Here is a 19,496-nt window from a genome sequence, read left to right on the forward strand (position 1 = left end):
AGGAGTTAGACACCAGTGTAACACTGCTGTTGGTATTCAAGCAGCCTTGCCAAAGCACTCTTCCACAACATACACAGGTATTTACAGCATACACAGGTATTTGCTGTTTGACCAACATTTTGATAACTCAGTTGAAAAGTTTTAGCAACCTTAAACTTGAAAATGGGAGCAACTGGAAAACTTTGAGTATTTGTGAGATGAGGGTTTATTTTGACAAGAGGTAAATATATTCATCATACAGCACTGAACTTTGTAGGGGTCACCTTGCTAAAGTGCTAATACAGAAGGAAATGGTGTGAATCTGGTACATGTGAGAGTTTAAGGCTGATGAACAGCCTTGAGGAGCAGGAAGCTTTTTTTATTCTCAAAGCCTTTATTGCAGAGGTATCTGAGATGGCATCTGCTGTATGAAAGCCACAGGCCTGATCTGAAGGGACCACTTCTGTCAGAGGAGGCGAACGTAATTCAGCCTGCAGACACATTCACTCCTTGACCCCTTACAGAGATTGCCAACAAGGGTTCCAATTAGTGCCAGCAGCAGACTGACAATTTTAAAGATTGACTTTCACACCATGCCAGGCCTTTACAATAAAGAGCATTTATACAAAACACAATTTGCTTTGACAGTAATTTTCAGTATGCTGTTATTGAAGTTATTTATGTTTGAATCAGACTATCTTTCCTCTCAGCTCTGTTTCTGCTGCTCTTTGATCCTTCAGGGTTGTAATAATCCCATCCTTATGTGTTTTATACTTTATGTGGCAGTGGTTGTTTCAAGTATCCATTACTTGAACAGTTTTTAGGGCTCTGACATTCAATCAGGTTTGTTGCAAAATTCCCAAGTTCTTGTGCAGATTGCTTCTGCTATTGCAAGCCCTCACGTATTTGATGACAGACTTAAATTTTAATAGCTTTGTGAAGCAGCAGGATATGCAAATGAAACTGCAGGGTTCAGGAGTTCACAAGTTGAAGTTGCTTGGATGTCAAGAGTATTTCAGTGCATTGACAGTGAGGCTAAGGACAGGTAATGTCATTAACATCAGTAGACAGGGCAGCCACAGCTTTCCAAATGTGATTGTGATGTCTTCTGTGATGTCTTCTGATACCATGGATTACTGTGCACCATCCTGATCTCCAAAAAGAAGACCTGAGCATTATGATCTGTGTTCTGTGCTCTGTCATCTCTAGAAAACCATACCCAAGCAGAAGCTTATCTTTTAAGTTGTTCTTCATGTGTCTGATCCCAAAGCTTGGCTCCTTGGCCTCATATCCCCATCTTCTGTGACTATATTTCATGAAGTGTTACCTGTCCTCCCTAAAATGGGACCCCAGAGGAAGTATAATTTTCTGTGTTCCTGCAAATTATTTCTGGAAAATATCTTCCTAGACATGGAGAGGTCTGATGCTTGATCTGCAACTTAAAACAGTGATTATCTTTGGGTAGATGCAATTAAAAAACCAAAAAGGATCTGCCCACAGCAACATGGCTTCCAGCTTGGTGCAATCTGTTGTACTTGTCCATTAGAGTCATGGAGCTTTTGCCTGTAGTTTGTGTTCTGAAGGGAATGGAAGGGAAAGAGCCCCACATGCCATGGCTCTTGCTGGAGGATTGTCTAGTGCAGAGGGCTTTTATCTGGGATGTTCTTGTTTGCCCAGTGCTGCTTCTCCTGTGACAAAAGCAGCCCCGAGGGAGGCACACCCTTCTCAAAGCCTTTCTCCCTGGTTCCCTCCACATTGTTTCATGGGTGTCCAGGAATACTGAGTTTGTCTGATAGTTATTAAGGTTCCCCAGGTCAACTCAGGCAACTTGGCATCATTACAGGGCCTCAAGGCTCACTCTGTGTGTGTGTGTGTGCTATGTAATAACAACTGAGAATGAGGAAACTGCCTTAAATTGGGTCTACTCTGTCCCACCAAGGTCCTTCCAGAAGATGCCTCCATCACTGGAAATAAATCTGCCTGGGCCTCTGGGGAAAACTGTTCCACAGGAACTGTTGCTCATGATAAAAACCTGGGGAAGTGAAATTTGTAGCTTCCCTAGGCTAGAATATAAATATTGTAAAACAGGTTTTATGTAAAAATGTATATACAGCTCAAATAAAAATGATCCTTAGTTGGAACTAAATTATTTTAAGGTCCCTTCTAACCCAAACCTTTCTCTGATTCTGTGATTCATTCCATTAAATAATTAAAAATGTACTACAGTGGAGTGACTTTGCAAACTCTTTGCTCATTAATACTGTGTTAATATTCATAATATTGAAAGACATCTAACCATTGAATGATTTTTCTCTAGCATACATGCTAGAATTTGATGATAATTTCCACCTTTCCTTAGCTTCAAATAGGGTATTTGAGGTAACCTGTTACATTTTGTGGTTAGCTTTTGACCCATTGATTTCCATTTCCTTAACTTCAGAAATGTAGTGTAAACATACTGGAGATCATTACATCAAACTCCACAATTGAGGAAATCGGACCTTTCTCATCAATAGTGAGACCCAAATTGAAACAGATGATTTTAAAATAGCAGAGAAAAAGTATTTCGAAACAAGAGTTTCAGAATTTAATGTTCATTGTGAATGAAACAGCTAAGTTATGGTTAGAAGATTTTTATGAATTGTATTCCCTGGAAATTGTATTATTTATTATAGCTTTAATTCTTTATTTGTTCATCTTCAGTGGGAAAGAAACTAAGTACTCCTCTAGTATGTAAAATTGCTAAAAGCTTTAAAATAACAAAAATATTTTTTTATTCTTCCTTCTTAAGAGCAATATATATATATATACTTCTTCTATTTAAATGCTAGATTTGCTGTAGAATGCATATGAATAACAAACCAGCTTATTCTGTTTGGCTCAGATACTGGGATTTCCCCATTTTTCTCATCTGCCTTTACCCTTCTCCTCCAGGTAGCAAGAAGCAGAAGAGGCAGTGATTTCCAGCCTCAAGTTCACAGAGGCTGGCAATGTAGCTGAATATTAATGCCTCATGCAGCTCGAGATTCCTGATACTTAGTAAAGCAACTTTAACCTTTATAATAGACATAATTTGATTCTCAAACCATCTATATTTTCTCCCTGTTGCAGCCTAAGTAGCTGTGAGGAGTAGTGAGAATGGACAAATATAATCACCATGCAGGACACGGAGAAGGACAGAGAGATGAATCACAGATTCCCATCAGGGTTTCCAGATTTTAGCCTTGTTATCACTGTTTGATTCTAATGTCAGGAAATAAAAGAAACACGAAGATATTTTGTTGTGATGTTGATGTTAGCCAGTCAGATGGCAGAGCACTGAAAAAGTCAGCAGCTTGTTTTCTAAGCTGGTATTGCAGGTGTTTGGTCTTGAGCAACTCTAAAATAGCACAGAAATAATTGGGTAGTCGTTAAGTGAGGTTGAAAAGTAATAAAATAGTAAAATAGCTGTAATATATGTTTCTGGGGTTTTTGTTGTGGGGTTTTTTTGGTTGGTTTTTTTTAGTTTAATCACATTTTAAATGAGGAAAGACATTTGCACTAAGACTGCAATTGTGTTTTTTAGCCTTTGCTACTGTGTTTCAGGCATTACTTAAGAGACATAGCTCACGTCTCAGTGTGATGATGTACCTTGTTTCTGTAAACTTAAGTGTCTGTATGTTCTACTGTCACATGGGGACATAAATTTGTCCACAAACTTTTAAGCTACAAAACTTAGGGATGACACAGTCATTGATTCCATTGTTTCTCCATTCTTGTGACATACACAATACACAGTGCAATTGTGCTGTGCAAGGTTTAGCAAATAGATCCATAGGATATGCTACCCGTATTAGCAGTAAAAAAGATGAGCAGAGTTTTGTCATCATTAGTTGAAAAAATTTTCAAATATGTGGTTGAGGCATGACTGAGTACTGCAGATCTAAAAAGATGATGATTAAATACTTATTTCTTTTGTGACTGTGCTGTTTTGTATGTAGCATGAGTTTTATAGGAAACATTTACTCTGATGATGAAGGATTTATGTGTAATGCTTGATTCAACTTTTTGAATGTGTAACATGATTGTGTCCAGATACTCCAAAGGGTCTTATTATAGCCTCAAACATTGAATGTATGGTGCAGAGTCTAGCAGCTTTCAATGCAAGTGTTTATCCTGCAAGAAAATCTTGTCCACACAATATATGTTTCGATCTTTTGATTTTAAAAAAAAGCACTTGCTAATCTAGGATGAATCTTGCCTAGCCTGACACCTAGACAGGTTTAATCCAAAAATAATGAACAGCTGAAAAACATTTTCAGGAGAAGCTGATTTTCATTTCTAAAGACAACTCTCTAATGTAGCTGGACTGCAGGAGGCAGTGGTAGTGGTAATCATACGCAGCATGAGAAACATAAAGTAGTGAGTTCAAAGTAATTGAAAAGATCAATTGGTCATGGTGCAGTTATCCCAGGGCTGCAGTTTATCCCAAACTAACAACTGTGAGCTTGCCTGCCTACTAACCAGCCTAGGTTAATATAGCAATCATAATTGGATAGATGTGGATAGCACAGAGATGATGAGATTCTTGAAATAAGTTACCTTTCTTAACATGTGTTTGTAGATTCCAGAAAATGTACTAATTGTAAAAATATCTAGCAAAAGAAGTAAAAATTGAAGCTCTAACTTTATGTGATATTAGATTAGGCTTTTCCCCTTACATGACTGGTAGCTTTGACAAAAGTAGAATTTGTAATCGCTATTGGCATTCAGTAATGTCTTTGCTTCAGCAAGTATAGACTGGCCTTCTAGACCTATTTTCTGACTAGGCCTTCAGTTCTCTCCTCCATTTTTTTTTTTTTGCCTTTTGGCTTTTTAAGTTGCATATCAGAGGTGTCATTTTGCCTACAAGGTGACTCTATATAAGACCAATACAGTATGATTTTTTTAATTAGTTTTGCTCAATAGGTCAGGCATGCAAAATCAATTCCATGTCAATTTAGCCAGGTAGTAAATCACATAAATAAACAATTTGTGTTTGAAAGTAGTAAAACCAAGAGAAATTTAATTCTATCTCAACAAAATGGCAGCTGACCTTTTCTTAGCTAGTAACACCCACTGCAACCATCTGAACAAAAGATAATACAAGAGATACTAACTGTGATTGTCTTTTCTTCCTCCATCTTCCACTTTACTTTTCCACAGTTATCCACCACCCCCAACTACCCACCAAGAGTTAAAATACATGTATTATTTGTCTAGACCACTTGGTCACATCAAGATTTGTAATATTCCTTCTCTATATATCAGTTGTGACTTTTTAGAGCTTTTCATATGTTTTCCGTGTACTAGTTTCATTGTAAAGAAGGACTATTTAAATTGAAAGAAAAACTTTTCCTTAGCAATCCTGTAAAAATCTACAATTCTAATGGGAGAATTCACCAGATACTAGTTTTCCCCCACCCATTTGAAAAGGTTAACTGGAGAAGAAATGAGGACTAAATTTTGTCCTCATTTTTGTTTTGAAAAAAAAACCTGCTGTCTTCAAGCAGATTTGACTTGAAGTGTAAAGGTGACTTGATTTATAAAGTTGGTAAAAGTAATTCGTTAACTACAGATGCTGAACTAATGCAATTAATCAAAGGTTATTTAATTCTTACTAGAGACAACCATTATTGCAGAATGCAGGCTTCTCTGATGAAGCAAAATGTTTGTAGCATAAACTGCAAAATTAGGCCAGTTCAATTTTTTTAGATTGTAAAAAACTTATTTCTTAATATCTATTGTTATTTTGGCATATTATTAATCTCTGTTCTACTCTGCTCTGTCATTGTAATAAACATTCTTCCATATTACTGCAGTTTCCTCCATTAAAATGGAAAGCTGGTTATCAATAGTAAAAGTGACTCTTTGCTTGATTTTATTTTTTTTTCTTTTCATAGAAGCTGCAAAGAATCGATCCTCCTTACTGTTGTTCAACCTTACCCTGTAAGTATTGTCAATGTTTTCTGAATTAGTTTCCTAGCAACACAGCAACTTCTTTTTCTGCCCATATTCTGTTTATTTCCCTACATTATCTGTGCAATTAAAAGAATTAAGTGCAATAAAGGCAGTATCTATTAGAGGTGATGTTTCAGATAGCATTACTGTGTCCTGTACTCAAAGGCTACATTAGTAAATTAAAAAATAGCAGAGTTTAAACTCATAGTGACAGAGCAGAATTCTGAGTTCTGGTTTGATTTCTTGTTTGTTGCAGCTCCTGGGTTTTTCTTGATTCTGCCTTGGCCCCACAAAGTTACACTGCTGCAGCAAACCAGCTGTGCCTTATTTAAGGGTGGGCTCTGCCTGGATCTGCAGCTTGTGGAGGTGAAGGGAGAGCAGAGACAGACAGGCAACCATGATGTTACTTTGAATGGGCTGGTTGAAACTGCAGCCCATTCAGAGATGGTGGATGCAACCTGACTTTGCAACTCACTCAGTGATTTGTGGGAGTGGGTTCATGACCTGTCAGCTCAAAGCCATCTGCCATAAAAAACAGGGAGAAGCCAAGCCAGGGGAGGAAATCTATATGTCCATGCAGAGCCATGAATACATTGTGTGCTGCTGAGGGGCCTCAGCCATCCAACAGGAGTAACTCAGATTCAGGTCCATTTGGCTCCCTCTGGTCTAGCCTGATACACAGCAGTTTTCATTAACAAGGGATAATTGCATCCTTTTCATTCAAGAATAAGAGATAAGGTGGATTTGACACAAAGACTTGAAAACAAGTTTATCTGATGAAGCTGCCAAAATGTACATCCTTCAAATGCATCTTGGGCCATGCTGTGTGTCTTTGTATTAGTCATTAGCTTTCATGGTTGGTTTTGAGGTGGCCATGCAGCTTTACTCCTCCTGCACCCTTTCTAGAAGCCAGTCTGCACTGCACCTAATTTGTGGAGGAAAAGCATGCATTCCACAGCAAAAACAGGCAAGGGCTGCCACCCTGCAGTAAGACCTGTCAGGAAGGTGATCTGGGATCAGGTCAATTGAATACTGGTCTGACTAAATAAAAAACCTAACTGCCTTTAAAGCTTCTATTTTACCACCAGTGGTTTTGGTCATAGTGAATATACATACTATGGGGGAAATTCCATCCACTTTCCTTTTTTGTGCAGGTTTGATCCATTCACAGACTTAATTCTTGTCTACAAATGTCAGGTGAAGAAAGAGCATGTGTTTTAATTCACATATGTGTATTCCTTAAAAATGGACAGCAAAATGTAGTACTAAATCTGTGTCTGATGTGCTGTGACAACTTGTGTTATTATGCTGCTGGTCTGAGAGCAAGCCTGTATATACTGAATGTGAGGGAAACTGAAACCCAGATAAATTGTGCACTCCATGTTCAATGGAAGACCTTACAGCACAGGTCCTTCTTTAACCTTTAACCTGGAAAAGAAGGAAAGTCATAGCCTGGTATCTTTACCAAGGGCAATTCCTGCCTGGCCAATGTAGTGGCTTTCTGTGATGGAGTGACTGCATCAGTGAACAAGGAAGGGCTACAGATTTATTTACGGTTTTATCAGGGCTTCTGTAAAGCCTTTGACACAACATCCTTCTCTCTAAATTGGAGAGTCGGATTTGTTAGGGGCACTGTTAGGTGGATGAAGAATTTGTTGGATGCTCGCATCCAGAGAGTTGTGGTCAGCATCTCAGAGTCCCCATCATCAGTGGGACATCAATGACAAATGGTGTTCCTCAGGGATCTGTAATGGGACCACTGTTTAATATCTTTGTCAATGGCATAGAAAAAGGGATCAGGTGCATCTTCAGCAGATTTGTAAGTGACACCAAGCCAAGTGTGATGGTTGATACATCTGAAGGACCAGAGACACTTGGACAGGCTCAGGAAATGAGTGCATGGAAATCTCCTGAGGTTTAACATGACCAAGTGTAAGGTGATGCACATGGGTTAAGGAAATCTCTGGTATCAGTACAGGCTGAGGGATAAACAGATCAAGAGCAACTCTGTGCAGAAGTGGGGTGCTGATGGGTGAGAGGCTGGACATGAGCCAGTAACGTGTACTTGCAACCCAGAAAGCCAAACGTGTCCTGGGCTGCCTCAGTAGAGTGTGACCAGCAGGATGAGAGGGGTGATTCTGCCCTTTTATCCACTATCATGAGACTCCACTTGGAACACTGCATTCAGCTTTGGGATCCCCAGCACAGAAAGAACATGGACCTGTTAGAGCAAGTCCAGAGGAGGCCACCAAGATGATCAGAGGGATGGAGCACCTCTCCTGCCGGGAAAGGCTGAGAGAATTGGGACTATTCAGCCTGGAGAAGATTTCAGGGTGACCTGATTTTGGCCTTTCAGGACCTGAGCCTACAAGAAAGCTGGAGACAGACTACTTACAAGGCATGTAGTGACATGTAGCAAGGGGCTGTGGAGAGTAGGTTTAGACTAGATATTAGGAAGAAATTCTTTACTTTGAGGGTGATGAAGCACTGGGACAAGATACCCAGAGAAGTTGCAGATGTCCCATCCCTGGAAGTGTTCAAAACCAGGTTGGATGCAGCTCTGAGCAGCCTTGTCTATTGGAAGGTATCCCGGTTGGGAAGTGTATGACCTTTGACGTCCCTTCCATTCTTTAATTTTGTCTGTGATTCACAGCTGTTTGTTCAAGCTCTTTGTGAGGCTTGACAAGGCAGAATCTGCTCCTCTCATTAAGTAGGAGCAAAGTCTGATGAATAGCTGAACTGACTCTAGATGTCACTGAGCTAAGGATGGCATTGAAACTCTTTTCTCTCAGCCATTTGAACTGCTGTGCCCATTTTATACATGAGTTTGCATTGCCCCACTCTGGTATGTCTGTCAGAGTCCCCCAGCTCTACCTCAGCAGACAAAGCACTTGTGCTTTTGGGGGTGAGGTGATGGACATTTAAGCTCATGTGGGCATGAAGATCATCTCCCCAAGGATGTGCACAGAGCAGTTAGAGGATGAGATTAATGCCTGCATGTTGGTGCTAGCTTTAACCGACCCATTTTTACCCCAAAGTTGGGATGTTTAGTGAAATTAATTGATTGGGAGGGCTTTGCCTGCAGGAATCTTGCACTCATCTGATCTCATCTGTGCAGTATTGTTGTACCCCCTACCTGTCCAGACCAGGGTCTAATTGTTTCATAGCATTGTCCCCTTACCACTTTCAACTTCAAGTTTTTCTGCAGTGGAAGAAAGGGTGTCTGTAGGGATGTAGAGCAGTTGGTCTGATGCCAGTGTGTGTGCAGCCAAGTTTTGGCCCTGAAGCAGAAGACCCCTCAGTTTATGGAAGCCTTGGGCTACAAGATTGCCTGGGTACTCCTGAGTCACTCTGAACATCTGGTCCATGCTAGCCCTCCCCACCACTGCTGTCAGTGTGCCTGAGCCTGTTGGCATCTCCTTCAGCCTTGCAAGCCCTGGGTGCTGCTGCACCCCAGCTGTGTACCTGTCCTGATCTTTGTGCAGGGGCTACTCTGACAAATGTGATTTGCCTTACAGTTTGAAAATAATATTTATGCCTTCAAAAATTATGATGCACATGTAGTTTTCCCATTTGTTTAATTTTGCCTCCTCCATGTTTCCTTTTACTATTTTGCCAATAAAACTGGAATGATTAAGTACAAACTAGACAAAGGAAAATAAGGCTTTTAAATAAAGACTGAATTTCTTCCCCATTCTTAGCAGAACTGCATCTCTACAAATATTTCATTGATCTCTCTACTTGATGGTGATTTTCCTTCTATCATTGCATGAAAAATATCTGCCAAGATGGATTATAAAAGTGCTATTTCTTAATTGGTTTTATTTGTGCTATTTAGAGTGTATTCTGATTTTTTGTTTAAGTAACCATCCTTTGTGATTGCAGGTGAAAGTAGACATAATCTAGATTTATAGTACTCTGTAGTTCACTTAGTACTTTTTGAAAGCTTTTGAGGATCATTTTTACTTAAATCCATTTTAATTCAATTTACTTAAATTTAAATTTTCTTTACTTCAGTTTTGTTTAATGCTTAAACACATTAAAACACATTAGATTTTCATTTTAATTATGCTCAAGCCGAAGCATTAGGCTATCTTTTTCTTTCCATCAATCTGCAAATCTCTGATAGGTTCTTATCACCACTGCTCCTAAGGAGGTCACCGAGCAGCTCAAGCAGTTTAAGCAGTTCAGAGTTTTGATTTCTGGCAGTATGACATTTGATTATAATTCCTGACTGTTTTATTCTGTAAATGAACTATCATTCTGATTGTTGCCTTATTAAGTTTTAAGCATTACTTAAATCAAATAACTTGCCTGTTTGATATCCTTTCAGATTTTATGTGCAGAGATCATTTGATAAGTTGCTTTCATGATTAATCTCTTAAGCTTCTTGGATGAAGTCCAGGCCCATCTGAGATCTGTGGCAATTCAGTTGTGCATTAAGTTTTGCAGTGGGAAAAAGATAGGATCTTCTTCTGTTTTGAAAGAGATGCTTTTTGTTTTAACATGGTTATACTTCTGAGACACAACAGCTGCAGAAAAAATTCAATAAAAAACATTTATGGATCATAATAACTGTGGCAACAATCTTACTGAGAGTTTCTGGGACTAATGATCAGACTGCGAGTACCATCTAAGAATGATAAAATACAAATAATGCAAATACTTAAATAAAATTGTCTGTGATAGATTGTCAACTTTTTAAGAGAGAACCCAGATCAATTAAATTTGTTCCAAGAGTTTAACAAAGAAATAGTCCTGATGATGATCAGTCAGTGCCATGTGGTTATCACAAATTAATGTGTCGTAAAACTTCTCCACATTATTTCTTCCATGTCCCTACTTGCTCTTCTACAATGCTCTTGTGAGCCAGGGTAGTCTTTTCAGCCTTCACAGCTATGAATTAGCATATTTAGTTTGCCTTTGGGCATTATGTCCTGTTCCACTTAATAAATGTAATTTTCCCTCTTACTCACCCTTTATTTGCTTGGTAAATACTGATACTTGTAATTGCTGTTAGCAATGAACCAAAAAGTCAACATGTATTTTGTACTTACGCAATTTTTTCCCTTATTTTCCAGCAAACTTAATATTTTATATTAAACTAATGACTATTTTTAAGTAACAAGCTTAAAATTTATTGCATATATTTACACTCTGTGACTATTTAAAAGCAATAGTATGTCAGTAGTTTTAAATGCAATATTTCTAATTTTGATGCTTACTGTCACAGAACAGGTTTTCTTTTTTCCATGTGATTGTCCTGTACTGCTGTCATTCTTCTTTCTTTATGATATCTCAGTACTACTTTGTCTCTTCTAGCTATTAAACCCTTCTTTTTCTTGAGCATAAGTAGAAGTTTTTCTGTTGCACCACCTCTACTGGCAAGAGCACTCAAAGAGGCTCTTCCAGCAAATCTCCCCCAAATTATGGTTTACCTGCAAAATTGCACAAATCACTAGGCATTTTTACTTTCATCAAAAAACTTTCCCTCATGTTGTAGGATATTATTTCTAAAATCTATCAATAAATTACCCACTCCAGTGCTGCTGACAAATATAGGATCTAATTTTGAATAGTCTAGAAAATGAGAAAGTAACATTTTCCTGAAAGTCCACTCTGCAATCTTTTGCATTTTGCCCCTGCTGATGGGAAGGCCATTGATTACAGTCACTATAAGCAGGGTTCAAAGTAGGGTCTAGATCTTCACCATTATTTCCTCCATATATATATCTCTGTGCAATGCTTCATTTTTCTTGTTAGCAGTTTCTCTAGTTACTGTTGAAATGATCAGCTGATTTTTTTTTCCTTTGAATTCTGTGTAAACAAGTAGAAATCATTTAAAATTCTGATAAATTTGAGCTTTTAGTAGGAAACAGGACTTAAATCACACAAAGTAAAGTTTGAGGAGTTTTAAGTTATTTTGACTCCTCGTCATAATGTATTCCCTCATTTTGCAAGTCACTCCAATGAAGCTGTTTTAATCTGTGACAATGCTAATACTTTACTTGCAGTGATAGATGCCCTGCATTAGTGTAAACACCTCCTGCTTAAGGTCATTAACTGAGAATAATGGTGTCCATTTGGCTAAAATACAGAGCATCAGAAGTAAATGAACCTGGCACTATGAGAATCATTAAGTGATAGCATTCTTCTACAAACCTAAAGACATTAAAATACAATAGAGTTGCACATCATCTTGCTGAGGCTTTGTCAGACAAGAAATTCTGACAATCAAACCCAACTGTTTTCCTAGGTATTTGCACATCCTTTGGAAACGCTTCTATTCCCAAAGAAAAATGTCAAGTGTCAAGTTGATGCAGAGGTAGAAACAATGACATTGTGCAATTAAATGCAAAAGCTGTGCTATTCCTTAAACCTTTAACCAGCAGAGAATGTTCTCCCAAATACCTGGTGCAGCTGTTTCATTTTCTTACACCCCTGGTTTATAGTTTGGAACTTTTTGGAAAACAATATGCTCCAGGCTCACCCAGAGTGCCTGGCAAAGGGCCAGAGTCCTTCCCATGTGACCACAGCAAAAGTGGGAATGAAGGGAAACACCATATTTTTTGTTAGGTCATGGCATGCTCCCTTGGCTGTGCAATGAGTCCATTAAACCCCACATCCCAGAGGGGTCCTTGGGAACCCAGATATGTTCAAATCTTTAGTTGTCCTCAACTCTCCATTGCATCTTTGCAATAACATAATTTAAGTGTTTATGCTTCCCACAAGTGACTTTTGAGGTTGTAGAGAGAAAAAAGAAAGAGGTTGTAGAGAGCAATAGGGACACATAGTGGTTTGCCAGATTTGCTGTATGGGAATAACCTTGCCAGAATCAGAAAAAATTTGGCAATCTGCCTGTTAAGAGAGGCCAGACTGGTGACTCATCTGTAATAAGGGCAAGCAACAGTACAGAGATTTGTTCTGCAAGAATAGTAAGTGCAAGCCACTCTTTTCCCCATGTTCTTGCAAGGGAAAGCCAGTAGCATAATCCTGCTGCTGTGCTGCCCTGTGGCAGTGGAATCAACAGTTTACAGGCTATTACTTGGTGCCAAACAGACTGTGTGTAAGGGATACCTTACACACTGCAGAGGGAGACTACATGGAGAGGAAGGAAGGTACAGAAGGCATCTCTAGAGTTGTTATATTAATCATTGTACTGTTTTATACTGTGTCTTTCTGGGAATTCATCTTCAGAGGACAGTATTTAAACTGCTTCAGCATTTCCATGTTGTGTCCTCTTGCTGAAGAAGTCAATGGGGTCCCTCACCTTGAGACACGATTTTACTTTTTTTTTTTTTTTTTTTTTTTTTTTTTTTTTTTTGAGAGTTATCAAAACTTTTAGGGACTTTCCATTTTTTTCAGCAATGACTCTGGAGGCTAGGCTTGGTTTGTTCATGGGGTTGAATTATTGATCATTGTGTGATCATGAGTGCGAGAGAGGTAAGAATGAATTAACTGTGAAAGCAAAGAAACATTTATTTTGGTTTCTTGATTCTATGTTGTGCCTCAGGAATTACTGGATGTCTCTGATATTCCCTGGGAGAATGTGGCAGTGTTCATTCCTTGTTCACTGGTTGATACTGATCCTATGGTAATAGTTACCATGTTTTCAATATGATAATAGATTTAGAGGCATGCAGAAAGGAGATAGACTTCTTCCTGCTAGTTACTAGAAATGAGGATTCTGCATCACAAGAAAATGACTTTTTAACCTGTTTCAGCAGAAATCAGAGACAAAAACAGAGAAGCACATAGCCTTGGACTACTCCATTACTGCTGCAGATTGTTAGTTGAGTCAGAATTTGAGTGACAGTGATAAGACTTCCCATGTTTACAAGGGCAGCTCTCATGCCACATTGATTGTTACCACTTGTGCCTCTGCTTATTTCTCACATCAAACCAACATGACTCAAGTTTTTATTCAAAAGTAAGTCCACTTCTCAGGATTCTGCTTCAAGATTCTGAAATTCTAGATTCATATTTTCATGAAACAAATGGATCAAAATCTGGCCCAAAAGAGCCCAGTGACTTCCAGCCAAAGGGAGTCTGCCATTGTCTGTTATCGTGGGTATGAAGTGAGGCAATGCCAGAAGTGCTGTGTTTGTAACTGGTCTGACAATAAATCAACCTCACTTCTGCTGCTGAAAATGGAAATCCCATTGGCTGTGAATATTTATTTTGTTACTAAAAAGGAGTTGCTAGTCAAATTTCTCAGATGAGGAGATTTTTTTCTCAGGGGCTGAAAACAGGTGCACCCATTGCATAATGTAGTAGGTAAAAGTCAAGCAGGTCACAGAAGAAAATTTGGAATGCTTCTACACTTCTAATCCCTTAAATCCTACCACATGTCAATATTGAAAGTGTGCCTTGCACCGAGTTGTTTAGGGGATACCTTCAGGGGAAGCCTGATGGCCTGCAGGTGCCTCTTGGTGGTTTTCACCTGTGTTTTGAAGTGGACAAATACAGTGACATGCCACTGCATTTGGAGACCTCCCAGACATTTTTCTGGCAAAAGTTTTGTGTATGTCTATCCAGTAAATCACAAATTATGCAAAGGTTTTCCATTCAGTCTGTGAAGAAAGGGTCATTGGTAGGTCACTGGTCAGTGTCCCTTCATGCAGACAAGGTTGGGTGACAGCAGTCATTGTGGGAGCACTACAGGAATTTGTGGGTGAACCAAGAGCCCTTCTCACTGCTCCAGTCTAACAGTGGGATAGTTTTCATTATGTTCATTACGCACTGGTGTTTCCTTATGTGCATATGTAAATTTAGATTATCTCAGGATGCATTATGGTTTGACTATATTTCCATTCTTCTGTATGCAAAATGCTGTATGCATGGAGTTCCCATCATACAAGAAACAGGGAGAATAACTGAAATAGGAAAACAGGTTTCAATTCGAAGTTATGTGATGTGTCTTGTCATCATCTTTTCTTCCAGTCTCCTAAATCAGCTTTTATTAGTGCTGCAAAAAAGGCAAGATTGAAGTCTAATCCTGTCAAAGTGCGCTTCTCTGAAGAAGTCATTATCAATGGCCAGGTGTCGGTGAGTATTCAGCCTTTCTCAGACAGGGCTGAGCATTTCATCCAAAGGTACAGCTCAGACCTGGAAAGGGAGGAAATTACATGGCAGGAAAAATGGTGACAGGCTTGCAAAGAGAAGGGTTTTTCTGTTTCTGGAGTTTTCCAAAGATCTTATTTTAAAGTTCATTAGTTCAATAATTTTATGAAAAATTTATCCCTTAAAATAAAACTAAGATGCTAGTGAGTTAATTTTGGGGTGTTAGCATATATGTTTGTCTTTATAGTCTTGATAGTGTTTGTCTCCTGTTTTTTTCAGATCAACTTTGTTTTCATAAAACCCATAAACTCAAAAGAGGTACCATGTCAGAAAAACTGATTAATATTACCTCACAGACCTGTTTAAAATTTGTTTTATCTTCTTGAACTTATTGTTTCCAGACCTTAGGCAACATCAGAGACACTGAACTCCTCCTTAGACATGAATTCCTAGTTAATTTTTATAATTTCCCAGAGCATCATTCCACACTGATGTCTTTAGCCAACTCTCTTCCAAACCTAAATTGATATTGCATTTTTTCTAAAGCAATTTCTTCTTTTTAAAATAAAAAGAAGCAAACAAAACCTCCCAAGATTTATTTTCCCTTCCTTTTCCTCTTTATTTTGCTATACTGGTTATGAATCATCAAATTAAGCAGCAATTTTGTATGTTGCTCTTCTGAAATGATTAAATATATCAGCATTTGCTATCCACCTATAAAGAAAATGTTAAATACCTCGTTTGTAATCCTTACTAATAAACTGTATTTTCCATTTTTTGGATTGAAGACACTAAATAACTCACTGTATTCAGAGAAACAGCAGCCCATTCTTCTATTTTAGTGAAAATGTTTCAACTTCAGAGCAATTCTTGTCAGAGAGATAAAATGTATGTGAACAGTTATATTTTTCCAGGACAGAAACCTGTAGAGGGCAGCTGTAATGAGCATGGCTAGACCCTTGCAGGGCACTGACATTTCTGCCTTCAGTTTGAGCCAACACCTTCCTTCTCAGTTTTTTTGCTTTTCCATCAGAACTGTGTACTTCTTGATAGAACAAGGTTTATATTTGTTGCATGTTGTAATCTGATTCACTAATTTGCTTGACAGGAAACAGTTAAGGACAACTCGCTTCTTTTCATGCCAAATGTTCTAAAGGTGTATCTTGAAAATGGACAAACCAAATCTTTCCGTTTTGACTGCAGCACTTCCATAAAGGTAAGCTAGGTATTCCTTGGTATGAGACCTTCAGTAATTATCATTTACTTGGAATGCTTTAAGAACAAAATCACTGGTGTGTTCAGTTTGGGCTGGACTCTTAGTTCAGAAATAATGAGGATTTGGTCCATTTTTCTGCTCCTAAAAACGTATTTTATTGTCAGTGAAGAAGAAGTGATGATTTTAATGTTCTTGGAGCACAATCAAAATTGTGTGCTTGTATCTTTTTGATATGCTGCCAAACACTAGCATGATTTGTCAGCAAAAGTCAGGAGCTAAGAAGATTAAGATGTTGGTTGCTGATTGAATATCATCTAGCTTATCATTCAGTGAACTTAGGATGGGATATTGTGGGCTTATGTCAGTGATAAATTACTCACCTCAGTGCAGTGCCCTTTACCCTTTCCATAGCACATTTCACATACAGAAATAAAAAGGTAAAGCCCTGGCACAAACTGAGTCTGCCAGGGAATGTCTGACACTGTTCCATGTGGGTTCCTAAATCAGAGCATCATCAGTGCTGTGAGCAGCATGGTAACAGCAAACATGGCTGTTTGGGGAAGCTGGTTTCAGCACAGATTGGTTACCAAATCCAGCTCACTGCATGGCTGCATGCATGCCTGGGACACTGAGATGTGAGAGGGGCATGGGTGGGAATGGTTGGAAGGCTGGGGATGCCATTTGCTGGTTTTAAGAGTTTGTAAAACCAGGCATATTTGAAGAAAGGCTGCCTTTATGCTCACTGTGATACAACAGCATGCTCAATTAGAGCAGCAGAGAGTTATTTACTAAGCAGACATGAAATTTACTCCAGTCTAATGGTAAAACAGATGCTAGAGTCACACTTGAAAGTGGTATGCAACATTTGTCAATAAATGTAGCATATATGCCTTAGGCATTAGTTGAATGCAGGCATGGATACAAGCATTCCATCCATGGGATACTGAATTCCTTGAGTCCATTTGCAAATTTGGCTGGTGAAGAAATAGGAGACATTACATGCAGCTAGTTAGGTCTCAATACCCTTCTAAGGCACACAAGCCCACTTTCTAGTATTTTCTGTTATGAGCATATAAACAACCAACCTATTCCAGGATGTTTTGCCCCTGAAGACCAGTCTTTGGCCATCACATTACATTAGTTTTCAGTAGTTCTGTCATGGATTTGTCAGGTACTGTCAGACCAAATGTCAAATCTGAAGTCATTGGCACAGACACCTGTGTGACTTCAGTTACCTAACTGTATTGATGTTGTAAACCTGCTTTGAACTTAGTCATTTTGGCTATTGGTAGGAATAATTTCCTCTGCATCTAATACAGGCAATTATATATTCTGAGGTCTGCACAGCTATAAAAGGCATATTCTTGCATGTGTGTGCATATTCCTCAGTGTGGATGGGTGGGTGTGGATTGTCACTTCTTTGATTAACTGGGTAACATACCCAGGTGACTCAAGGTAAATGAAGGTTTTCTCACCTCTAGCAGTCCAGGAGTTCACTACTTAAAAAGGAGGGTGCAAACAGCACCTAACCTGCCATCCTCACTTTCCATATTATTGGGTCATAGCACCTGGGCTGACTTAAATTATCAGATGAGAAGATATCTAGCAAAAACTTTGGAGCAGTAATTCAGAGGCTGTGTGCCATAGCCTCAAGTTTTAAAAGGTCCAGAAGAGCTGTTGGTGGAAAGCAGTGCCGTACTACAATCCCTTAAAAGCTTATATTTAGTATTGTGCTGCTCCATGTTACTGTTATGCCTGTAGTCCTTTAGCCTAGTTTATAAGTATAAATAAAAGTGGATTTAAGGTGTAAGTAATAAATTCTCCATTGGTCAGAATAGTATATTCGCCTCCATGATTTAGAGTGATAGCTTGCAATTCATTAATGCTACCTTATAATAATAAATAATCTTATATTCTCTACACTGTAGAGAGCTGTCCCCATCTTCCCACATACATTTTTTCATCCTTCCACCAGTTTGGTCTTGATTTTCCATAAACACACTGTAATTGATCAATAAATCTTCCTAAATTATGTTAAAACACTTGGATTACAATTTGTCATGATCTCCTTAGTAAGTCCTATCCATCTGGATACTTACGTACATCTGAAAATCTTTCAGATGGAAGGAAATGTTTTAATCATGTCACCAACATACTGTGAAACTATTTCTAAATGATGGGTTATTATGTATTTCTTTTTCCTACAGTATTCACTAAAGTAAAAGATACCTTGACAAATGATGTTAATAATCTGCATAAGTTTACAAAGCATTATATGAAAGTAAGATAGGAATTAGTTGAATGGTTTTGTGAAGAGGTTTGTTTAGCTGTTATTTTAGATACAGTCATTCTCAAATTAACTATCCTTAGTCATAATTCAGTGTGAAAAATGCTAATCAGGAATCTCTTACATTTGATATGGTCCATCAGTTTAGAGCTATTGTTCTGCACATCATTGACTTTTCTGTCAGCATTTAAAACTCATGAAGTGAACTTTTGAAAAACTCTTTGCCGTAAGAACAAATAAAGGTCATTAATTTTTTTTTTTTTTTTTTTTTTTTTAATCTTATAAATTTGTTTTTTCTGCCTGATGGTGTGGCCCCAACAAAGGGAAGAGAATAGTGAGGAGACCATCTCTCCTTTGCTGATGGTTTTATTTCCAGGGAGGCAGATATGATTTAAGGGCCACACCAATATAATTTACAAGCTAAACCACAACAGAATGTTGTCCATTCTCAGGAATCCCATTTATGTATTTCTCATGTTCGTATCTCTTACCATCTTGGGGATGTTTGAGGAATGGTTGTGATGTCCTGGAAACTTGTGCAAAACAGGCACAAAGCCTGGGCTTCTGCCCTGTGCTGGGTAAATGCAGGGTGTGTGGCAGTGAAGAGCTGGGTCGCAAGCACTTCATGAATTTAAGCACTTTTTATAAATCCTTTGTTAATTAGGATGTCATCTTAACACTCCAAGAAAAGCTTTCCATCAAGTGTATTGAACACTTCTCCCTAATGCTGGAACAGAGAGTTGAAGGATCTGGAACGAGACTCCTTTTGCTACACGAACAAGAGACTCTAACTCAGGTTTGTGTCATGGTATATGAAGACAGATATTAATGAGAGGGGTTCATCAGTAAATTATCCATCTTTTTCATTACTCAAATGAGTTAGTTGCATGCTTTATAGTTTGATACAGTCTGTTGAAAAACTTGGATATTTAGATGTGCTTGTAAGAAGAAGATTCTCTCAGGAATTTTCTG

General features: G+C 38.4%; 1 protein-coding gene across 2 annotated transcripts in view; it reads left to right on the forward strand.

Moving 5' to 3' along the window:
* Positions 1-19,496, forward strand: part of FRMPD4 (FERM and PDZ domain containing 4) — a 283,791-nt gene that overhangs the window by 246,968 nt on the left and 17,327 nt on the right. For both annotated transcript variants that reach the window (XM_079309609.1, XM_079309608.1), the window contains exons 5-8: positions 5,901-5,946; positions 14,902-15,006; positions 16,130-16,237; positions 19,189-19,320. In XM_079309609.1, coding sequence (XP_079165735.1) covers positions 5,901-5,946; positions 14,902-15,006; positions 16,130-16,237; positions 19,189-19,320 — 391 coding nt within the window. The remainder of the gene's footprint in view (positions 1-5,900; positions 5,947-14,901; positions 15,007-16,129; positions 16,238-19,188; positions 19,321-19,496) is intronic.

The sequence above is a fragment of the Erithacus rubecula genome (genome assembly GCF_903797595.1).
Source record: "Erithacus rubecula genome assembly, chromosome: 1".
Taxonomy (NCBI): domain Eukaryota; kingdom Metazoa; phylum Chordata; class Aves; order Passeriformes; family Muscicapidae; genus Erithacus; species Erithacus rubecula.